Source organism: Podarcis liolepis (genome assembly GCF_965112155.1).
Source record: "Podarcis liolepis genome assembly, chromosome: 9".
Lineage (NCBI taxonomy): Eukaryota > Metazoa > Chordata > Lepidosauria > Squamata > Lacertidae > Podarcis > Podarcis liolepis.
The window spans coordinates 2,762,436-2,786,384 of NC_139564.1; the positions used below are offsets into that span (position 1 = coordinate 2,762,436).

The 23,949-nt window shown below is 48.6% G+C and overlaps 2 protein-coding genes across 3 annotated transcripts in view; both read left to right on the top strand.

Moving 5' to 3' along the window:
- CDC25B (cell division cycle 25B) overlaps positions 1 to 5,773 on the top strand; it is a 28,280-nt gene extending 22,507 nt beyond the window's left edge. For both annotated transcript variants that reach the window (XM_083458812.1, XM_083458811.1), the window contains exons 13-16: positions 289 to 387; positions 2,015 to 2,148; positions 2,965 to 3,076; positions 3,249 to 5,773. In XM_083458812.1, coding sequence (XP_083314938.1) covers positions 289 to 387; positions 2,015 to 2,148; positions 2,965 to 3,076; positions 3,249 to 3,389 — 486 coding nt within the window. In that variant the 3' untranslated portion in view covers positions 3,390 to 5,773. The remainder of the gene's footprint in view (positions 1 to 288; positions 388 to 2,014; positions 2,149 to 2,964; positions 3,077 to 3,248) is intronic.
- Positions 5,774 to 18,350: 12,577 nt separating this feature from the next.
- Positions 18,351 to 23,919, top strand: AP5S1 (adaptor related protein complex 5 subunit sigma 1). Its single transcript, XM_083459113.1, has 3 exons — positions 18,351 to 18,447; positions 21,432 to 21,620; positions 23,028 to 23,919. Exons 2-3 carry the CDS (start codon positions 21,448 to 21,450, stop codon positions 23,452 to 23,454), a joined length of 600 nt encoding a protein of 199 aa, XP_083315239.1. The 5' UTR covers positions 18,351 to 18,447; positions 21,432 to 21,447; the 3' UTR covers positions 23,455 to 23,919.
- Positions 23,920 to 23,949: the final 30 nt, after the last annotated feature.

Consider the following 23,949-nt stretch of genomic DNA (forward strand, 5'->3'; position numbering starts at 1 on the left):
ATAAGCAAATTAAATGAATTTGGATATGCAGAAGATGATAAATTTAAGGAACCGCAGAAAGAGGGGGAAGGAAGTCAAACTTTGAAATCTTAAAATGATTGTAGAGCTAATGAAATGTATAAATGTGAAAAGTATAGATAAAAACTTAATAATAAAGTCCGGCACCAGTTACCTCTTCCAGGCTGCACTCCCAGGATGTCAGCAAGCAGTGCTTAAAGTCTCCGGTGCAGAAGAATACAAGTGATTCTGCGTATGGCTTTATTTTTTACTGTTGTCGTTTGCCCGCAGATGGCGGCTGTGCTGACGGGCCAGTTCAGCAACCTCATTGAGAACTGTGTGATCGTGGACTGCAGATACCCCTATGAATACGAAGGAGGCCACATCAAGGTGAGCCCTCTGCCTGCTTGAGGTCACCGGCTGGAGTCGGGTGCTGGACCGTATCTGCCCTGGGTTCAAGGAACCTCCCCTGTCCCAAGCGCAGCTCAAGGGGCTGAGGGATCGCCCTGCCAAAGTCCGGCCCGGCTTGGGACCCTCCTGGTGCCAATAAAACAACGTCCCTCACAGGTTGGAGGATTGTACAGGACACAGGGCACCAGCCACTACACTTTTGTAGTATTTTAGTTGGGTCGTGATGCCAGTAGCAGCTGGTTGCTTCCTCCACACGACGCCCCGCCTCTGGAAACCCCAATACGTGGTGCTATTCTCAGTGGGGGTGTTTGTGGGGTGGGGGCAACCCCTCAAAAGCCAAACTAAGCTTGGGAATAAGCCATTGGCTCTGCTTTATCCTAGTAAGCCTCCTGACCTCTGAGGTTTGTGGCCCCATCCCTTCGTGGAATTTTGGAATTGGAAGGGACACCAGGGGGTCATCTAGTCCAACCCCCATCATTCCCCACGACTGACTTTAGAGGGAAAACGAAACCTTGCATCATCTCTCTCTCTCTTATAAAATTTTGTTTTCCTCCCTGTATCCTCAATGTTTTGTAAACTGTATATTGATGGATGCTTTTTTTAAAAAAATGAAAATCAGTGGTGGCCCTTGCATTTGGTCTTGTGTTTGGCACTCTTGATGTGCAGAATGGCCTACTTTTGCTCTGGCAACCCCCCCTGTGAGGTAGGCTGTTCCTGTTGCCTGCAGAGCCTGCCTTCAAGGCTACCAGACGAAGTCTGGGAAGTGGTGACCTTTCAACACCCCTTATCCCCTTGATCAATGTCCAGCTCTTCAGCTGCTGGCTTACTTAAACTAGACCGCATTTCAATAATAATAATAATAATAGTAGTAGTAGTAATTTGTTTATTTATACCCCCCCTCCATGTGGCTGGGTTTCCCCAGCCACTCTGGGCGGCTTCAAACAAAGATTAAAAATACATTAAAATGTCACACATTAAAAACTTCCCTGAACATGGCTGCCTTCAGATATCTTCTAAAAGTCTGGTAGTAGTTTTTCTCTTTGACATCTGGTGGGAGGGCATTCCACAGGGAGGGTGCCACCACCGAGAAGGCCCTCTGCCTGGTTCCCTGTAATTTGGCTTCTCACAGGGAGGGAACCGCCAGAAGGCCCTCGGCGCTGGACCTCAGCGTCTGGGCGGAACGATGGGGGTGGAGACACTCCTTCAGTTCATTTCAAGTTCAAGAGTCCTGGCTAAGCACAAAACCCATACCCCTATAGAACTCTATAATCCAGGGCTTGTTGACATCTTCCTGTCCAGGGGGTTGGACTGGATAGCCACTGGGGGTCCCTTCCAACTCTGATTCTACAAAATTGGAAAGTATCACGCTAGAAACTTAGCATCGAGTGGAAGTGAGAGTCTTTGGTGGGAAGTCTGAGTCTTGCTCACTACAGAAATCTTTGTTCTCTCAAGATCGATTCCCTTATTTCAACAAGCTTCGTATTCTGTTGCAACCTGCACTTAAAAGTGTGTTTTGCGCACCAGGTGTGGAAGGGAGGGAACTGGTGATGCTTTTTGCTATGGGTCTGTTTGATGGATCCTGCCCTGACCCCGCCTTTCTCTCCAGGGCGCTGTGAACCTTCCTCTGGAAAAGGATGTGGAAGAGTTCCTTCTCAAGAAGCCCATCGTGCCGTGTGACCCGGCAAAGAGGGTGATCGTTGTTTTCCACTGCGAGTTCTCCTCCGAGAGAGGACCCAGAACGTGAGTAGCTTCTGCCGCCTCCTCTCCTGAAACCCAGCCACTCCCAGTTTTTCTGAAATAGGTGTTCAGATTTTCGTTTCCTTCAGGACTAGGGGCTTGAAGAGTAATAATAATAATAATAATTTTTATTTATACCCAGCCGTCAGGGTGGCTAACACCAATAAAATCACAGTAAAAACATAATAGGGGGAAAAGAGGGGGGTGGGGTGGAGAAAATAATAATAATATCATAATAATAATAATATCTTTATTGTCATTCCCCCCTCTCGGGGACAACGAAATTACTTAAAAGAAAAGAAAAAAAACCAATTTAAAATACAGGTTAAAATGCAATTTAAAATGCAGCGCAGCCTCATTTTAAAATAGCTGATAAATCAAGACCTTAAGGGGAGGGAAGCATAAGGGTCAGACTGAGTCCAAACCAAAGGACAGGCGGAGCAGCTCTGTCTTGTAGGCCCTACGGAAAGATGTCAAGTCCCGCAGGGCCCTAGTCTCTTGTGACAGAGCGTTCCACCAAGTCGGGGCCAGTACTGAAAAGGCCCTGGCCCTAGTGGAGACCAATCTGACCACCGTGCGACTTGGGACATCCAAAGTGTTGTTATTTGTGGACCTTAAGGTCCTCCGCGTGGCATACCAGGAGAGGCGGTCCCGTAGGTACGTGGGTCCTAGGCCGCATAGGGCTTTAAAGGTCAAAACCAGCACCTCAAACTTGACCCTGTACTTTTAGTCCTTTGAACAGCAAGAAAACCGTTTGTGTGTATCTGCATCTCTGTATTTAAGATTATGTGTGTTAACAATTTGCGCTCTCCTCCATAGGTGCCGTTTTGTCAGGGAAAAAGACCGGGCCAGCAACGATTACCCTTCCCTGCACTATCCTGAGCTGTACGTCTTGAAAGGAGGCTATAAAGAGTTCTTCCCGCAATATCAAGTGAGTTTTTTGCGATGGGCTTAGACAGGTGGACTGGAAGGTGTGCAGAGGAGCGCAACCAAAATTATAAAAGGCTCATGTATATATGAGACCTAAAAATTCTTATAACAGTAGCAACCCCCAAAATAAACTAAGCACTGTTTTTTCTCCTCTTCCTTCCCCCCCAAACCAGATGCACTGTGAACCCCAGAACTACCGCCCAATGCACCACAAAGACTTCAAAGAAGACCTTCGCAATTTCCGCCTGAAGAGCCGCACATGGGCTGGGGAGAAAAGCAAGCGAGAGCTATACAGCCGCCTCAAGAACTTCTAAGGCGGGGAGGGAGTGGTTGGGAAGGGGGGGGATATTTGGGGAGAGGGGCTGCTGCTGCAGGAATTAAGGAGCCAGCCATTTTTCCCTCAGGGTGGACTTCTGCAGCGCAGGAAAAACAATCGACGTTTCTTTTTCCCCCCCACTGACTGTGCTCATTTGGAGACTTCAGATTCTGGGATTTGCTTTTTGGGGAGGGTGGGGGGAAGTCGCAACTGCTTGTCTAAACAGCAACTCCAGCAATAGGGATACCTCTGGGTCCAGCGGGCTGGAACCTGCCTCAAATGCTGTGAATCTCCCTCTGCCGGCTTGGGTCTTTTTCTCTCTCTCCGACCCCGGAGACGTGCTTCTATCTCCAGCTTCTCAACCTTTTCTCCGGGAGAACTTGGGGGAGAATCTCCTGCACCCTCCGGCTTGTGACGCCGCCTCCCTTCAAGAGGGGGGGGGGACTAGGCAGCTATTGGGAAACGTCCACTATAGGGGCAACGAGGAATCCTGCCCCACAAACTGCATAGGAAGCGACATTGAGGTTGTGCATGGTCTGTTGTGCATGAGCTCCATCGAAGGGCTTGGAGGCGAAGATTTCAGAGGCCCAAGTGCGCCCGGGAAGCAAGTCTTTTCCTCTCTCCTACCCCAGGACTACCATTGAAAAGAAACGCAGTAAGCCCGCCTGTGCTCCTGACTGGGGAATCTGCCCCCCCACCTCTAGTTCATCCACCCCAAAGTGTGGGCGCAAAGGTTTATCAGCTCTGTCCACAACAAAAGCTTCTTTCCAGTTGCACGCCGCAAAGGACCGGGGGGCAGATGTGGGGAGAAAGCACTTAGAAGGAACTCTTTAGTTTGCACAGATTCCCACGTTCTGTGTTTTTGCAACGTTGAAATCTGAAAGTAGAACGACTTGCTGTTGTTGTTTTTTTAATGAAGTTGTGGGATATATCACTCCTATCAGGCTCTTCTGAACACCTTTTTATGTTTAATTCAGATACAGAAGAATTGTAGATTTTGCGTGTGTTTTTTTAAAAAAATTGGGGAGTGCTTTTCATTTTTTGTTTTTACCGCAAACCCATTCTACCAATCCTCTATTTCCACCGCATGTGGCAGATGCATGGAAAACAGAGGTGTACCTTTTAAATTTGGATGCAGTTTATTTATAATGAGCCCAGGATGCTGGGCAGAAATGTTCACAGAAGTTCTGAGCGGAAGGGAAACATTTTGAAGAAAAAAAACTGCGTTTTAATATTTGGGGGACTGTCCTCTACGAAAAGCCCCCAGCTCCCCCCCAAAAAAAACCTGCCAGTATCTGGGTGACAAGGAGTCTAATGGGCTTCAGTATTAGGAATTTTAGCAGTACTTGGCACTTGGAACTATCTCCCTGCCCTGGAAACCCCACCCTAGAGCTCTGAAGAAACGTCTTGTAGCTTGACTATTTTTGGGATTGGGAGAGGAAGAGCCCTCTACCTGAATGCTGTATGTTTCCGTCTAGAGAAAAAGGACTTCCCGTTAACTGATTTGTAGCGTGAGAGGCCAGGCCTTTGCTCACTGGTCAGGCTTAGATCTGTGGCGTTTCGTGTGTGCCACCAAATTGTTGGAGATTCTAGACTTCGAACTGTTTACTGCCCGTTGGTGGCTTCCAACTTGCGTGCGTGCGTCTTGCACTTGTCTCTTAATAAACCACCTCCACATCACTGTGATGAGCCCTGCAGCCATTGCTAACCAGGTGCCTTGGGACTACAACATCCATCATGCACCTTGTCTGGCTGGGGCTGATGGGCAACGTATTCCCAAACGCCTGGAATGGCGCGCGGTTCCACTGCCATTGTTGACCGACCTAATTCTGGATGCGGCTCGGACCCGGTTGCTGTGTCTCCCGCGTCTTCACGGTGGCGCTTAATCTCTGCAAGTTAGGAGCCATCGCTTCTACTGTGAATCCTGCATCCCTGACTCACCTCCTGGGTTGCAGGGAACCGGGGAATTGGGGCCCTCCACCTCGCGCTTGAAGTTCCCGCAGAGACCCTGCTCCGATGCAGAGGAAAGGTTCTATTTGTGTATGTGTATATATATCTATTTATGCTCATGGTTCATGATCCTGAAGGCCCACACTGGGGTTTCCTCTGCGTCGGGGTGACCATCTGTAAAACTCTTGAATCTGGTTTGGCATCAGAGTGTGTATTAAACTTGTGTTTTCACCTGAGGGGGGAGAGGGGCTCCTGGATATCGCAAGAATGATGATTGTTTGCTTTGTACACCCAGGGGGTGCTCTCTGCACCCCTTGACATTTCTTCCATTGGAAAAAGGAAAAACGCTCTTTTTTTTGTCCCTTCGCCCCACCCCTAACGCTGTCGTGTGTAATCAGGGAGTGAATAAACTGCGAAGCTGTTCCAGAAAAAGTCTCAAATGCTGGTCTTTGTGCAGAGCTTTCCTAGCGGGCTGCGGTGGTCGCTCCCGTTTGAAGCGGGAGATTCACAGAATCGCAGAACGGCAGAGTTGGGAGGGAACCCAAGGCCATCTAGTCCAGCCCCCTGCAATGCAGGAATCACAGATTTCCCCCTCTATTGTGTGAATGCGACTTGACTGGGGTTGGTGATTTGTCCACAGGACTAGTGCTTTCTTTCTTTGGGGGGGGAAGTAGGGGTACGCATACCCCTAAACATTTATTGGGGGCAGTATTTCAATATGAATAGGAAAATGAGAGTACCCCTAAACACTTTTCTAGGAAAAGAAGGGCTGTCAATTTATTTTTAATTTTTGCACCATCTGTCCCAAAAGTCTGCTCTACCCAGAAATTGCGGTTCTTTTGGTATTTTGCCATGGCGTCGGGTTTATTTGCCGTCCTGGTTTCTTAACACACACAAGGGCTGTTTCTACTGCCCGCATTGCTTAGAGTAGACCATGTAGGTTTATGTAGGACAGTCTCCTGCCTGGCCTGTTACCCCATCACACCTCCCAAGGCATTTATCTACTTTTGCTACTGCCACATTCAATTCATATGCCACCCCCACAAAAAATACCTGGCAGGGGTAGGATGACTGTGTGGGACTACCCCTCAAAGCTGTAGAAACACACACACACACACACACAACAGTGTGTGCAGGTGGGATCCTAGCTTTCCTCCTAGAAATGATAAAAACTTTCATGAGGACTAGGTACCACAACCGTGGTATCAATGGGATTTGAATCTTCTAAGGCAGCGCTCTGCAAATAACATTTCTTTAGTCCAGTTCTGAGACCTCAGAGACATGAATGAGGGTTGCCAGGTTCAAATCAGCTTGGAGGAGGTGGCTCCTATAGGAATATTACAATATAGTAGTAATAAGTTATGCCTTGGTTGAATCTATAAACGTGGGGATATAGGTTTAAGAGCAAATCCTGTGCATGTTTTGTTGTTTAGTCGTTTAGTCGTGCCCGACTCTTCGTGACCCCATGGACCAGAGTACGCCAGGCCCTCCTGTCTTCCACTGCCTCCCGCAGTTTGCTCAAACTCATGCTGGTAGCTTCAAGAACACTGTCCCACCATCTCGTCCTCCGTCGTCCCCTTCTCCTGGTGCCCTCCATCTTTCCCAACATCAGGGTCTTTTCCAGGGAGTCTTCTCTTCTCACAAGGTGGCCAAAGTCTTGGAGCCTCAGCTTCAGGATCTGTCCTTCCAGTGAGCACTCAGGGCTGATTTCCTTCAGAATGGAGAGGTTTGATCTTGTGCACGTTTACTTGGAGGTAAATCCAATCAAGCCCAGTGGAGCTTTCTCCCATATTAAATGCACAGGCTAGCAAGCCGTAAACCACCTGAAATGCAAGCTTGGCTTAGCTGGAGACTTTATTCAATCAAAATACAGAAGAATAGCTTGCAGAAGATATCCTGTCCAAAGGCAGTGTGGTGCAGTGGTTAGAGTGTAGCACTAGGTCCTGGGAGACCAGGGTTCGAATCCCCACTCGCCCAGGAAGCTCACTGAGTGATCTCAGGCCGATCCACTGCCTCTCGGCTGCTCCTTCCACACAGGGTTTTTGTGGCAGACAACAATACCCATAGCTTTTTTTGGGGGGGGGGAGGGTGAGCTATGACGGCAATCAATAAACAAGCCCCACTGAATTCGTGGTGGTTAGAAAAGGCGCTGCTGTTTTCCAAACAGCCTTCAAAATAAACTGCATTCACAGCAGATCCCAACTGGCAGCTCTCGGTTAACTTTTTAAACTTTAAAACCAGGAATTAAACGGCCTCTTTGTGTCACGTTGCCGCTGCTGGCCTCCTTGGCATGCGCTTCCCTAACCTACAATTGACGGCTGCCAAATCGGGCAGAAGTTCACGTGGCTCACGTTTTTGGGAAGCGAAATGCCTCTACCCACCCAGAGCAGAACCACGTGCTGCTTTATCCAGATCAGTTCAAAAAGCCAAACCCTTCGCTTGCGCGATTCGCTGGCAGCATCTGGGGGGAAATCTGATGTGAGCTCTTCAAAAGTTGGGAAGCTGTCCCAACACATGCCTTGGAAGGGAGCCTTGGTCACGTCAACGTTGAAAGTTTAAAATAAACCCTGGCAAGGCTGTGGAACTCCTCTCTCTCACTGCTCTAGCTAGCACAGCTTTCCCCAAAGCCGGTCAGAATGCAATTGCTTGCCCAGGTGTAAATTACACCTCGTAGCTTCCGTCTGTCTGGAATGAGGCCTCGCTGTAGAAAGTTAAGGGCTGGATCCATTGCTCCTCTCTCGCGTGAACCGTAGAATAGCGCATTTGGAAGGGACCCCCAAAGGACATCTAGTCTAACCCCCCAGCAACGCAGGAACCGCAACTGGAGAATCACTAACAGATGGCCCCCAAAACTGCTGCATGAGGCCCCTGGAAAGTTCTCCAGAAGGAAACTGGTCCTCAGACTGATGGAATGAAGTAGCTGACTTGGGGTATCAGGAGAAAGCAAATTGCTCATTATTTAATGTAAGGTAAAGGGACCCCTGACCATTAGGTCCAGCCGTGCCCGACTCGGGTTGCGGCGCTCATCTTGCTTTATTGGCCGAGGGAGCCGGCGTACAGCTTCCGGGTCATGTGGCCAGCAGGACTAAGCCGCTTCTGGCGAACCAGAGCAGCGCACGGAAATGCCGTTTACCTTCCTGCCAGAGCGGTACCTATTTAACTACTTGCACTGGCATGCTTTCGAATTTCTAGGTTGGCAGGAGCTGGGACCGAGCAACGGGAGCTCACCCCGTCACTGCGGGGATTCGAACCGCCGACCTTCTGATCAGCAAGTCCTTGGCTCTGTGGTTTAACCCACAGCACCACCCGCACCCCTTTTTTATTTAATGTGCTGCTGCTGTATTCTTCCTTTTTTTGCTTGGCCTCAGGCACCAAAATAACCTGAGTGGCCTTGGGCACCTTGAGTGCTGGAGGGCGGAGAAGCTGATTGCTTCTCTGCCTCAGGCCACCAAATGTCTTGGGCTCCCGCTCTGGTTTTGAAAGCTGACACTCCTTTTTGACACACCTGGTGCAAGGGTCAGGATCCTGCCAGGGGCTTCTTCTGCTTAAAAATGTTAGATTGGTCCCTGCACCTAAATCGAGGAAGCCTTACGCAAGGGGTTCCACTCACCGCTTTTATCTGGCTTAACTTTTGTTGGGCCTTTGCGAACCTGCGCCATTTGCAAAGAAAATAAATGCGCAAACAGTGGCATGTGCGATCTGACCGTCTCCCAAGCTGGCGCCCTCCTGGCGGGAGTTGCAGAAGGGCAAAACACTTGGAGGGCGCCCCAGGTGACAATCGGCCAACTTGTGCAACCTCTGAATGAGTAACACAGCTGCTTCTCAGACTGTTTGCATTTTAACACAAGAGATGCTTTTCCATTCATGAAAGGGAGGACTATGCCTGGAATGCAGGCGTGTCTGGAGCTACGAACACAGGAACACAGAAGGGCGTGGGGCCTTCTGGGCTTAAATGGAGGCCCCACCACCGACTTTGCCCCCGCTGGTTTGGAGTCAGATGCATGTGTGGTCTATGCCCTGCCCAAGCCAAATGGTTAGGTATATGAGCCTGTCTCAGCAGAGACGTTTCCACATCACGTGCAAATAAATAATTGTTTCCCGCCCCACACCTGAAATGGTTTGATTTGGAAATGGAAGTCAGGTTTCTTCCTGGGGAGGCGAAGGCATACAATGCCTGTGTGTCTCTGGGTGTGCATTTTTAAAGGTACACTTTGGAACCTAGGTGAATGGCAGCTAACAGATGGAGGTTGAATCCTGACAAAAGGACTGTTTTGGGGGGACAGGGGGCGGGCGGGTGTGGAGCACTCCCTGGTCTGAATGGGGTAACTGTGCCCCTGTAGGACCTGGGAGTTATTTTGGACTCACAGCTGTCCATGGAGGCGCAGGTCAATCCTGTGTCCAGTGCAGCTGTCTACCAGCTCCATCTGGTATGCAGGATGAGACCCTCCCTGCCCGCTGTCTTGCCAGAGTGGTGCATGCTCTGGTTATCTCCTGCTTGGACTACTGCAATGCGCTCTATGTGGGGCTACCTTTGAAGGTGACCCGGAAACTACAACTAGAATGAGGCAGCTAGACTGGTGACTGGGAGTGACCACCGAGACCACATAACACCAGTCCTAAAAGACCTACATTGGCTCCCAGTACATTTCCGAGCACAATTCAAAGTGTTGGTGCTGTCCTTTAAAGCCCTAAAGAGCCTCAGCCCAGTATACCTGAAGGAGCACCTCCACCTCCACCTTTCTGCCCAGACACTGAGGTCCACCTCCGAGGGCCTTCTGGCGGTTCCCTCCCTGCGAGAAGTAAAGTTACAGGGAACCAGGCAGAGGGCCTTCTCGGTGGTGGTGCCCGCCCTGTGGAACGCCGTCCCACCAGATATCAAGGAAATAAACAACTATCTGAGAAGACATCTGAAGGCAGCCTTGTTTAGGGAAGTTTTTAATGTCTGATGCTTTATTGTATTTTTATTATTTTGTTGGAAGCCACCCAGAGTGGCTGGGGAAACCCAGCCAGATGGGCGGGGTATCAATAATAAATTATTATTATTATTATTATTATTATTATTATTATTATTATTATTATTATGAATATGTGGGTGTGTGATTCAATAGGGCTTTAGAGATCAGACATGGTGCAGAGAAATGTAGCTAGACAACCTGTGCTTTCACCGGAAGGCAACAGGTGAGATATACCTAGGCAGCTGCTTTATACAGAGTGATGCTATTGGTCTTTAGAAAGAAGATTCCACCTAAACATTAGGAAGAACTTCCTGACAGTAAGAGCTGTTCGACAGTGGAATTTGCTGCCAAGGAGTGTGGTGGAGTCTCCTACTTTGGAGGTCTTTAAGCAGAGGCTTGACAACCATATGTCAGGAGTGCTCTGATGGTGTTTCCTGCTTGGCAGGGGGTTGGACTCGATGGCCCTTGTGGTCTATTCCAACTCTATGATTCTATGATTCTATGGTTCACCTTGCTGTCTTGTCTACACAGGCTGGCAGCAGCTCTGGAATCAGGGACGCTTTCTCAGCTCCGCCTGCAGGTGTAGGACCTTCTGCCTGTTCACATTGGAGAGAATCTGTGATGGGAGGAGCTGGACCTGTTGAACAGATTCTCATGCCATAGTTAAGGCATTTGGTCCCCATCCTAAAGAAGGAGGAGATAATAGCAGTGTGATTCTGGGGGTACTTAGGGTTCATGGTGTAAAATCATAGTTTTAATTCTATTCCTGTGTAAGTGTTTTTAGCTGTTATTATTTTATCTGTAAGCTGCCTTGAGTCCCTGTTAGGGCAAAAGACAGGGCATAAACATAACAACAAGCCTGGATAGCTCAGTGGGATAGCACATGGCGTTGATAACACCAAGGTTGCAGGTTCAATCCCCATGTGGGACAGCTGCGTATTCCTGCATTGCAGGGGGTTGGACTAGATGGCCCTCAGGGTCCCTTCCAACTCTTATGATTCTACAACTGTTAGTACACAAGCCTTTAGCAACTTGGGACCAGTTTCCCTGTGACATCGCCTTACCCCAGATACGACCTCTTGGCTGCTTTGATCATCAGAACTGGAACTGTTACAGGTGCCACCTAATACCCGTTCCACGTTGGTAAGAACTTGACCGTTGGGTGTAGCAGTGCCTACACTTTGGAACTCCCTGCCACTTGAGAGCAGGCAGGCTCCTTCACCACACCCTTGAAAACATTTTTGTTTATACAAACCCAGGGCTTTTTTTTTTCTGCCGGAGCTCATGGCTGGTTTTTAATCTTTTTGATCGTTTCGGGTTTTTTATTTTAACAAATAACTGCATTGTAGTAAACAGCTTTGAGGTTTGTTTGCTTTTGACAATCAAGTGGCGTATACATTTTAGGAAATAACAAATGTGTGTGTTTGCGATCTGTCTGTCTATATACAGTGGTACCTCGGGTTACATACGCTTCAGGTTACATACGCTTCAGGTTACAGACTCCGCTAACCCGGAAATAGTACCCCTTGGGTTAAGAACTTTGCTTCAGAATGAGAACAGAAATTGTGCTCCGGCGGCGCGGAGGCAGTGGGAGGCCCCATTAGCTAAATTGGTGCTTCAGGTTAAGAACAGTTTCAGGTTAAGAATGGACCTCCAAAACAAATCAAGTACTTACCCCGAGGTACCACTGTATATACATATGCACAAAACACCAACGAGAAGTATACAAAAACCAACAACCCCAGCGACAACCATGGTCGTATATAACAAGGATGTTGCTTTGCAGCAGGGGGATGTTTGGGTTTAAATAATGGCTCTTTTTGGAGGGCAGAGAGCCACGTGTGAGGCTGAGGGAAACCCTCTCACGTGGCCCTGCAATGTGAATTTGGCTGACTTTTGCAGAAGTTAGGAGGGCAGGCCCTTCCTGCTCAGCTTTAGATTTTAGGCTTCCGGACTCTGTGCCAAGTCTTCCCGGAATTGTGAATCACTGTTATTCTAAGCCACCACACTCGGTCTTCAAACCTCGCACATGGGACCTTCCTTCATGTGACTAAAGAGAGGCCCTTTCCTCCGTCCACCTTCTAAAATCACAAATCCCATCCTGCAAAGCCTTCAGATCTCTCTGTCCTATGGTTGGTATTTTCCCCCCCTGGCCACTTGGCACGATTTTATTTCACGACAGGTTAAGAGGTGTGTGGCAGACGAGTCGCGAAGTTTTGGGTTCTGTAATTTAACTGGAGTCAAGTTTATTGCAGTGGAGAGAACAGGTCATAATTCATTTGCAAACACACACAGGGACAAGCTTGAGAAATACTATTTCTGCACTTCTTGTTGCCTGGCCATGCTTTCTCCTGAGGCCTGCAATGAAAAGAAAATGTTTATTAATCACTTTTTGCCGAAGAGCAAACCACCCCCAGTCCTCAGGATTTTAAGCACAAGGCTTGGGAAAGAACGCTGCCCCCAAATAATGGAGAATTCTAAATTGGGAAAGACTGCGGAGGGAATAAAACTTCAGTGAAGGAATGGCAACAGGGAAGGCTGATGGGAACATGGCAGGCGGTGTGAATAAGAATAAGAATTTTAGAATTAGAATTAGAATTAGAATTAGAATTAGAATTTATTTATACCCCGCCCATCTAGCTGATGGGCAGCTGCCACTCTGGGCAGCTCCCAATCGAGTGTTAAAAACGATACAGCATCAAATATTTAAAAACTTCCCTAAACAGGACTGCCTTCAGATGTCTTTTAAAGATAGGATAGCTGCTTCTTTCCTTGACATCTGAAGGGAAGGCGTTCCACAGGGCGGGTGCCACTACCAAGAAGGCCCTCTGCCTGGTTCCCTGTAACCTCCCTTCTCGCAGCAAGGGAACCGCCAGAAGGCCCTCAGCACTGGACCTCAGTGTCTGGGCTGAACGATGGGGGGTGGAGATGCTCCTTCAGATCTACTGGACTGAGGCCATTTAGGGCTTTAAAGGTCAGCACCAACACTTTGAATTGTGCTTGGAAACGTACTGGGAGCCAATGTAGGTCTTTCAGGATCAGTGTTATGTGGTCCCGGTGGCCGCTCCCAGTCACCAGTCTAGCTGCCACATTCTGGATTAGTTGCAGTTTCTGGGTCACCTTCAAAGGTAGCCCCACATAGAGCGCATGGCAGTAGTCCAAGCGAGAGATAACTAGAGCATGCACCACTCTGGCGAGACAGTCTGTGGGCAGGGAGGGTCTCAGCCTGCGTACCAGATGGTGCTAGTAGACAGCCGCCCTGGACACAGAATTGACTTGTGCCTCCATGGGCAGCTGTGAGTCCAGAATGACTCCCAGGCTGCGCACCTGGTCCTTTGGGGCACAATTACCCCATTCAGGACCAGGGAATCCTCCACACCTGCCCGCCTCCTGTCCCCCAAGAACAATATTTCTGTCTTGTCAGGATTCAACCTCAATCTGTTAGCCGCCATCCATCCTCCAACCGCTTTCAGACACTCACACAGGACCTTCACCGCCTTCACTGGTTCTGATTTAAGAGAGAGGTAGAGAGAAGACATAAACAAGAGAAAGAAACAGGGTTGCCAACTTTTTTTTTAAAACTCCATTCTGTTCTTTTTGCATACAAATCTGTCCTCACCACCAGCAGTTGGCAACCCTGCAAAATGGGCTCAAAGGGGCTACAATCTTCTTGATGTGACGTCTGAAGCATGTGTGTGTGTCTGTGTAGGTGGGTAACAGATCAGAAATTTTGAGCGGAATTTGTTCCTTAAGATGGGGACTGGATGGAACCTCTTCTGATAAACCGGCCTAGGATTGGCCCTCATCTCTCGCCGTCTTCACCTTTTCCAGGACACCTTGACTCAGCAGCCGAAACATCGCCTTCCCCTCTCCTTCCCCTCCCATCTTGCCTGCAAAATTTTGGGAAATAAAGAAAGAGCAACTCTCTCCCTCCGCCCCCGATAATTAAGTGAATTTCATCTCCCCCTTTTGCACCATACGGTGGTGGTTCTCCTTCACAAGAACCTTGCAAGGTAGACTCTGCCAGGAGATGCTGAACAGCCCAGGGTCAAGCAAAGCAGCGTCATGCGTTAGTGGGGATTGGAACCCAGGCTACCAGCCCAACACTCTAACCACTATGCCATGCTGTCCCCCCCATGCCTGAGGACTTTCTCATAGTGGCCAAGGATGCGTAACTGCTGACCCCTTGAGAAAACCAAAGTCCTCTTTTGCATGGGCCTTCAAAAAAGCCTCTCTGGAAACCGCCAGGAGTTAGCGGAGAAGCACAAGAAGGGTTAAGAAGCTGCGCCCTCCCTGGTTTGGCTCCCTAATCTGAAGGGGAGGAGCTGGACTTGGGAGTCTTGGCCTCCAGGCAAGGAGAAGCGTGGGAAGTGAACTGAGGGAGTGTCTGAAAATTCGTAACCTCCACTAAAGTTCTCCCAAAGGCACAACATTCAAGCCTGGTCTTGCTTTTCTGCCTTGAGCCTCCTTTTGCAGCAACACACACAGGCATTTATTTGGGAGGGAAACTTTGACAGCAGGCAAATTGAAAGGAAAGCCACCTTCTAAAATTGTGCTGGATAGGGGAATGCGTTCAAAGCCTTGCAATTTCCTAGTTTCTGTTGCTTTGATTTTCGCAGCCTTTCAGGGCATGGTGGTGCAAAACAGGCAGGCTTCCATCACAGCATAGGAGATTCAGGGGATATATTATGATTATTATTGCTGTTACTAAGAAAAAGTTGCTTTTTTGTGTGTGCAAAAGCACTCGCCTATTTTTGCTGCTGCATCATCACACTGTTGACTCGTGTTAAGATCCAGCTGCAGGGCTCTTTGCAAATCCTTATCTAACGTTTATCAGAGTAGAGTAGGGCCATTGAAATTAATGGGTATGACAAGCTTTGGGCCCCTAATTTCAGCAGGTCTATTTTGAATAGAATTTAGCTGGAATTCAAACAGCAGTTGAATATGAACTAAAGCTTGAAGCTTTTATAGAAGCATAGTATTCTGGGATGCTTAAGGCCTGAGTTATAATGTTTTCTTATTTTTGACAGTTGCTAAATCTATTATGGCAAACCATAGAGTTGTAGAGTCCCTAAGGGCCATCTAGTCTCACCCACTCCAATGCAGGAATCACAGCTATGCAGTATATATCATCACAGCAAAAAAACCTGTAACAGGGGGAGGCTGGATAAGAAAGTTTAGGAAGCAGCCCAATGTATTAAATTACTTGAATACATAAGATTAAGAGATGGAAGGCAACTAAAACCCAAATTTGAAACAAAGTGTGGGTATACTACGAATTTTAATTGTTTAATATGAATTTAGTGGATTGCAATGAATGTATTTTGCTTCTCTCTTCTCTACGTTTTGGCCATCGTTAGCTCTCCATTTGAAATTTCAAATCATGCTGGATTTAAGACTGTGCAAAACGACAACAAACCTCTGGTTACGTGAAACATATTCAATAAACACACAAGACGTAACTGGCTAAGTAGAAGACCCTTCTACTATAAGATCCACTGTCCTGTGATATCATATATGAGTTTGTACTACTGATGAAGCCCAAGATGGCGAAACAAGGCTAATATTCCAGAAATCCTTGTCTTAGACTCTGTGAAAGGATTCTGTGGAACTGCAACAACCTTTTGTGTGGATTGTTGGATTTTATGAACAGACAAGTGGAATAGACACTTTCACATATAAGGACCTTATGCATAAACTGATTAGAGAATGAACTGATCCACTGGGTCTTCTACGTTTTTCGTTGAACTTTATGAGCTATTTCTGTTGAAATCTACAATTCAACACAATGAATAGTATATATTATTTTTTCAAACGTACAGCCGGTTACATCTTGTGTGTTTATTGGATTGAAGACTGTGGCAGGTTGCAAACCCAATCTTGGAGCGCCCCCTGCTGGCTGACAACTGACAGTGTTGTTCTGTCCTTTTGCAAATAGGGTCACACCCACACCAAAGCTTTAAAGCACATCATGGTTTCTACCCAAAAGATGCTGGGAACTGTAGTTTGCTAAGGGCGCTGGGAATTGTGGCTCTCTGAAGGGCAGACTGCAGTTCCCAGGCCTCTTTGGGAGAAGCTATGTACATCAGGAGTGTACATCAGGAGTGCTCTGATGGTGTTTCCTGCTTGGCAGGGGGTTGGACTCGATGGCCCTTGTGGTCTCTTCCAACTCTATGATTCTATGATTCTATGATCACCTTGCCAACAAAGGTCTGTATAGTTAAAGCCATGGTTTTCCCAGTAATGATGTATGGAAGTGAGAGCTGGACCATCAAGAAGGCTGATCGCCGAAGAATTGATGCTTTTGAATTCTGGTGCTGGAGGAGACTCTTGAGAGTCCCATGGACTACAAGAAGATCCAACCTATCCATTCTGAAGGAAATCAGCCCTGAGTGCTCACTGGAAGGACAGATCCTGAAGCTGAGGCTCCAAGACTTTGGCCACCTCATGAGAAGAGAAGACTCCCTGGAAAAGACCCTGATGTAGGGAAAGATGGAGGGCACAAGGAGAAGGGGACGACAGAGGACGAGATGGTGGGACAGTGTTCTCGAAGCTACCAGCATGAGTTTGACCAAACTGCGGGAGGCAGTGGAAGACAGGAGGGTCTGGCACATAGGCGCCGACTCCATGGGGCTTGAGGGGGCTCGAGCCCCCTCAAAAAATTTTTTGGGGGGGCTCAGCCCCCCCAATAATCTCAGGCGGGCGCCCTTCCAGGAGAGCGCCGCCGCCGTCCCCCGCCTCCTCCCCACCTGCTCCTTCGCCAGCCAGCCAGCCGCGCGCCCTAATCGGAGAGCCCTGGCCGGAAATCCCGCGAGAACAGGGGAATCCCGACTGGCCACACCTCCCAGCCAGCCAATCGGCTGGCTGGGGGGCGTGGCTTGCCCTATTTAGGGCCGGAGCCACTTTATTTGCATATTCATGAGCTTATTTATTATTCATGAGCTTTCCCGGGCCCCCCCAATATTTTTTCTAAGTCCGCGTCCCTGGTCTGGCATACTGTGGTCCAGGGGGTCACAAAGAGGCGGACACAACTAAATGACTAAACAACAACAAAGAGTTGGAAGGGACCCTGAGGGTCATCTAGGCCAACCCCCTGCAATGCAGGAATCTCAACACATGGTCTCCCATCCACTTTGAAACCATACAGGGCCCTGCTTAGCTTTGCAAATGTGCTAGCCGTTTTATTGCTGGGTGCTGTGGGTCACTTAGATATCACAAACAAGTTGTTGGCAGCAGACCTTTTTAAAAAATAAAAATAATAATATTTATCAGATCCCCCCCTTCCCGACGGATAAATTTTGATTAAAGCAGGAGAGAGAGGGAAAGGCTGAGATATGGATGACTCTAAACCGTCTGGGTGAGGGGAGGGTCTCCTGCTGCACTTGCAGACCTATTCCCTTGCAGGAATTCATTTTGGGGAGGAATTTACTTTAAAATGTATCCAAAACCCACCCAAAGCTTTGAAAAAGAAAATATTAAAGGCAGGCATAGGCAAACTCGGCCTTCCAGATGTTTTGGGACTACAATTCCCATCATCCCTGACCACTGGTCCTGTTAGCTGGGGATGATGGGAGTTGTAGTCCCAAAACATCTGCAGGGCCGAGTTTGCCTATGCCTGATCAAAGGGCTCAAACCTATGACAGGGGCAGAGCGCTCCAAAATCCAGCCTAGTTTTGCATTCTGCAGGACTAGCCAATCGTTGGAGGGCGCAGCCTTGTCTATCAGAACCGCGGCCCAATCAGCGCCTGCTCCCTTTGGGAGACTTTCCCCGCCTCCCGGCTCTTAAGCCTTCCCTTTCCTCCTATTGGCCGAGTGCCTGCCACTCGCACTTGGGAGACGCCCACCGCTCTATGAACCCGGAAATTGTGAAGCCCTTTAGCCAATCATAGTAAGAATTACAGGCAGACGCATGCGCATGGGGCGAAAGGAAGCGGCAGTCAGGCCGGGCGGCCAGCTTTGCGCCGCGAAACTACATCCCCCAGAGTGCATAGCGGAATGTTCCAGCGGGCAGCTGAGCCGACTTTTAACCCGCGCGGCATGCTGGGAAATGTAGTTTTCCCGATCCCTCCCCTTAGAAGCAGCTGTTTTGCAGCTTCGCCTTCGCTTCTCGGAGGGTCCGGGAGCCTCTGGCCGCTGCCGCCGGGAAGACGGGTGAGTGCGGGGGGCGGGGGTGGGCTGGCAATGCTCCAGTGGCAGAAGGTTCCGCGGGCGTCTCTTCGCAGGAGAGGCAGTGCTGCTCAGTGGTTAGAGCTGGGAGGGAGCGGGGTCAGCCCCTGCGTCTCCCATTTCACAGTGTTGCTGCTGTGGGGATCAGATCTAGTTCTGCAGTGAAGGGATCTCAGCTAAGGAATTCCCACCCAGTCTCTGCCTCTGAACCTGGAGAGGAAAAGGGGCCTGTCAGTGGATATTTAGCCATGGTTGCTGCAAGAAACGTCCTAGTTCATAGAATCATAGAATCATAGAGTTGGAAGAGACCACCAGGGCCATCAAGTCCAACCCCCTGCCAAGCAGGAAACACCATCAGAGCACTCCTGACATATGGTTGTCAAGCCTCTGCTTAAAGACCTCCAAAGTAGGAGACTCCACCACACTCCTTGGCAGCAAATTCCACTGTCGAACAGCTCTTACTGTCAGGAAGTTCTTCCTAATGTTTAGGTGGAATCTTCTTTCTTGTAGTTTGGATCCATTGCTCCGTGTCCGCTTCTCTGGAGCAGCAGAAAACAACCTTTCTCCCTCCTCTATGTGACATCCTTTTATATATTTGAACATGGCTATCATATCACCCCTTAACCTCCTCTTCTCCAGGCTAAACATGCCCAGCTCCCTTAGCCGTTCCTCATAAGGCATCGTTTCCAGGCCTTTGAACATTTTGGTTGCCCTCCTCTGGACACGTTCCAGTTTGTCAGTGTCCTTCTTGAATTGTGGTGCCCAGAACTGGACACAGTACTCCAGGTGAGGTCTGACCAGAGCAGAATACAGTGGCACTATTACTTCCCTTGATCTAGATGCTATACTCCTATTGATGCAGCCCAGAATTGCATTGGCTTTTTTAGCTGCCGCGTCACACTGTTGGCTCATGTCAAGTTTGTGGTCAACCAAGACTCCTAGATCCTTTTCACATGTACTGCTCTCAAGCCAGGTGTCACCCATCTTGTATTTGTGCCTCTCATTTTTTTTTGCCCAAGTGCAATACTTTACATTTCTCCCTGTTAAAGTTCATCTTGTTTGTTTTGGCCCAGTTCTCTAATCTGTCAAGGTCGTTTTGAAGTGTGATCCTGTCCTCTGGGGTGTTAGCCACCCCTCCCAGTTTGGTGTCATCTGCAAATTTGATCAGGATGCCCTTGAGTCCATCATCCAAGTCGTTGATAAAGATGTTGAATAAGACCAGGCCCAAGACAGAACCCTGTGGCACCCCACTAGTCACTCTTCTAGTTCAGAAGCAAATACATGGAGCATAGTGCTGTGACTGGAATCATAGAGTTGGGAGGAGCCTGAGGGTCATCTAGTCCAACCCCCTGCCATGCAGAAATCTTTTCCCCCAACCTGGGACTCGAACCCACAACCCAGACATTAAGAGTTCCACCGACTGAGCTCTCCCGTGTTCTGTCCCGCCCTGTGCAGCGCTCAGCCTCCCGCCATGGTCCACACCTTCTTCACCCAAAATTGAATTACTAGAAAGCAGAGGTAGAACACTATCCAGAATGTCTGATTTGCTGTTAGAATGGTTTACGAGAGATGAGGAAGTGAAAGAAGCTATGATAAAAGGGGCTGTAGCTTTTGGGCATAACATTGAATTGGATGCATGGATAAAATTGTGGAATTGTGAAATTTACAGCATGTACGGCTCTGGAAGAAAATTGAATGAAAATGATCTATAGATGGCATTTGACGCCGACAAAGTTGGCAAAAATGTATAGGACGAGGGATAATAAATGTTGGAAGTGTGAAGAGGAGGACGGGGAATATTATCATATGTGGTGGACGTGTGATAAAGTGAAGAAATTTTGGGAGTCGATTTATAATGAACTTAAGAAAATATTAGAATATATCTTCCCCAAAAAGCCAGAGGCTTTTTTGCCCGGCCTGATGGGAAAGGAGATCAAGATAAAAGATTGAAGGTTATTCATGTATGCCACAGATGCGGCAAGGACTTTGCTGGCCCCAAATTGGAAATCACAAGAAGTTCCTACTATTGCAGAGTGGCAGTCGAAAATGAGAGACTATGCAGAGCTAGCCAAACTGACCGGAAGCATTCAGGATCAGGACGATCAGAGATTCCAGGACAATTGGAGTAAATTTGTTGAATATTGGAAGGAGAGTTGTAAAAATTTAAAAACACTAGCAGGATTGAAGTAACTCCTACAACGTAAAATAGATAAGATGTGAAATTGTAAAATATGCGAATGGACCTGATAAAGGATACCAACTTAAGGGAGGGAAGTCACGAACTTGGCAGAGCAGAATAGTCTATATGTTGAAGAATGTATGGTGGTTGTTGCTGAGTCGTTTAGTCGTGCCCGACTTTTTGTGACCCCCTGGACCAGACCACGCTAGGCACTCCTGTCTTCCACTGCCTCCCGCAGTTTGGTCAAACTCATGCTGGCAGCTTCGAGAACACTGTCCCACCATCTCGTCCTCTGTCGTCCCCTTCTCCTTGTGCCCTCCATCTTTCCCAGCATCAGGGTCTTTTCCAGGGAGTCTTCTCTTCTCATGCGGTGGCCAAAGTCTTGGAGCCTCAGCTTCAGGATCTGTCCTTCCAGTGAGCACTCAGGGCTGATTTCCTTCAGAATGGAGAGGTTTGATCTTCTTGCAGTCCATGGAACTCTCAAGAGTCCAGCACCAGAATTTAAAAGCATCAATTCTTCGGCGATCAGCCTTCTTTATGGTCCAGCTCTCACTTCCTTACATCATACTGGGAAAACCATAGCTTTAACTATACGGACCTTTGTTGGCAAGGTGATGTCTCTGCTTTTTAAGATCCTGTCTAGGTTTGTCATTGCTTTTCTCCCAAGAAGCAGGCATCTTTTAATGTATGTTAAGAAAGCATATGTAAAGAAAACAATAAAAAATTATTGGAAAAAGAGTCTCCTTCTTTACCGACTGAGCTATCCCATGTTCTCTCCCGCCCTGTGCAGCGCCCAGCCTCCCGCCATGGTCCACGCCTTCTGCATCCAGACGTTACGCTGCCGACCCGGGGAAGAGGCCGGCTGCTGCCGAGTGCTCTATTCCAGGGTCTTCGGCCCTGAAGGGTTGGACGATGCTGGTCCCCAGGATCGCGAGAAGGAGCGGCTGCGCAAGAAGGAGCAGATCCTGGCTGTCGCCAGGTAACGCAACCTGCATGCTGTGCTCTGGAAGTGTGTACGTGATTCTGACCTAACTCAGCCTCCTAGGGGAAAATGTACACCAGGAGGCTTAGTTTGGTCAGAACGGAATATAAACTTCCAGAATTAATGTTAAATACGTCACTTCTGGTGAATGAGCCACCATAGCCGCTAGAGGGCCATGAAAATTTGTGTCACGGGCTTTTAAGACTCGTCTACACATGTACTGTCTGGAACCAAAGGGGCGCATTGGTTGAGAGGTGTGAATCCCTACCGCAGCTCTCCCACCCATCTACAGTGGTGCCTTGGTTTTCAAACGCCTTGGTTCCTAAACTCTGAAAACCCAGAAGTAAGCGTTCCAGTTTTTTAACGTTTTTCGGAACGTTCGACGCGGCTGTCGGCTATTGTTTCCAGGGCGCCTGCACCAATCAGAAGCTGCACTTTGGTTTTTGAACATTTCGGAAGTCAAACGGACTTCCAGAAAGGATCAAGCCTGGCATTTTTGTTTTTGCTCTTTATTTTGTGGTTTTGTTTTTAAGGCTTTTTCATTTAATTTGTTTTTGTGACTGTGTGGAACCCAGTTCAGCTACTGATTGATTGATTGATTGTGTGACTGTGGAAATGGATAAAAGCCCCCCACCCAAACAATGACTATCATCAGTGCAGGTAAGAAAAAAAATAATTTTAATTTTTATCATTTACAATACAGTCATACCTCAGGCTGAAGTAGCTTCGGGTTAAGCATTTTTGGGTTGCGCTCCACGGCGACCCGGAAGTAACGGAGCATGTTACTTCCGGGTTCCACCGCTTGTGCATGCGCAGACGCTCAAAATGACATCACGCGCATGCACAGAAGTGGAGAATCGCGACCCACGCACGTGCAGACACGCGGACGCGGGTTGCGTTCCCTTCAGGATGCGAACGGGGCTCCGGAACGGAACCTGTTCGCATCCAGAGGTACCACTGTTCTGTCTTATTTATTTTATAGTACAGTACATTGATTATTCCTTTCAGATTATGGATCAATGGTCTCATTAGATAGTAAAATTTACGGTATGTTAAATTGCTGTTTTAGGGGTTGTTTTTAAAAATCTGGAACGGATTAATTCGTTTTGCATGACCTTCTATGGGAAAGCGCGCCTTCGCTTTGGAACGCTTTGGTTTTGGAACGGACTTCTGGAACGGATTAAGTTTGAGAAGCAAGGTACCACTATAGTGGTTTGTTGGTTTCCCACAGGTCAGCCACTGTGAGAACAGGATGCTGGACAAGTGGGCCATTGGCCTGATCCAGCGCTGCTCTTCTTATGCACACCACTTTTCTGCGTCTCTCTCTCTCTCCCTGCAAGCTCCTTCATGGAAGGAAAGCTCCCTCCGATAAACGTCAAACCTCTGCATCCTCTCTATTCGCAGGCAAGTGGAGTCAGCCTGCAAACTCCACCAGCAAGCCTCCGGGAAGCCTCAGCCCGAGCACCTAGCCCAGCTCCCTGACGAACCCGTTTCTCTCCAGGATGCCCCGTCGGGGGTCTTCCGCCTCCCCACGGGGGACCCCTTCTCTGAGGACAAGACCGTTCTGTGGCTGGGCATCCAGTGCCTGGGCTTTGCTCTGGTCTGTGACCCCCACGAGAACCTCCTGCTGGCCGAGAGCACCTTGAAGCACCTTGCCAAGACCCTGGTCGACCACCTCAAGCTGCTGAGCTCAGGGAGCGATGTCGTCCTCAAGGCCGACAGGACAGAGGTCCTTCTCCACAAGTTCCTGCCGCACGGGCAGCTGCTCTTCCTGAACGACCAGTTTGTGCTGGGCCTGGAGAGAGAGGCGAGCGCGGCGCTTGGCAAATGAAGGATCTCTAAAGGGATGGAGGCTTGAACGGCCGTGGGCAGCTCCGGACGGGTCAGCTGGTTTGCTGCATGCCGTGTATGCCAGCCTAGAACTGCCTGCAGCCCCTCCAAGCGCTTGGGACTACAATTCCTGTTGTCCACGGCCAGCACTGGATGATGGGATTTGTAGTCCCAAGCACCCAGAGGGACTGCAGGTGGGTGGCATGTGCTCTGTGCGACAGCAACGGCACACGGCATGATGGAGAAGAAACAGGAGGAGGATGAGGAGGAGGAGGAGGAGATGGGGCTTCAGAGACTTATTACCGCTTCTCTGCCAAAAAACTCAAGTCATTTTCCACCCTTCTTTTTTTTATTGGTTTTCACATATCACATTACAATACAGATGTACCAAAACCAACACCATTTCCTCCCCATTACATTTCTGTTTCCTCAGTCCATCATGTTATTCTTTTCTCCTTCCTCCCTCTTCCCTGGCAGCCCTGTTCAGGGAAGTTTT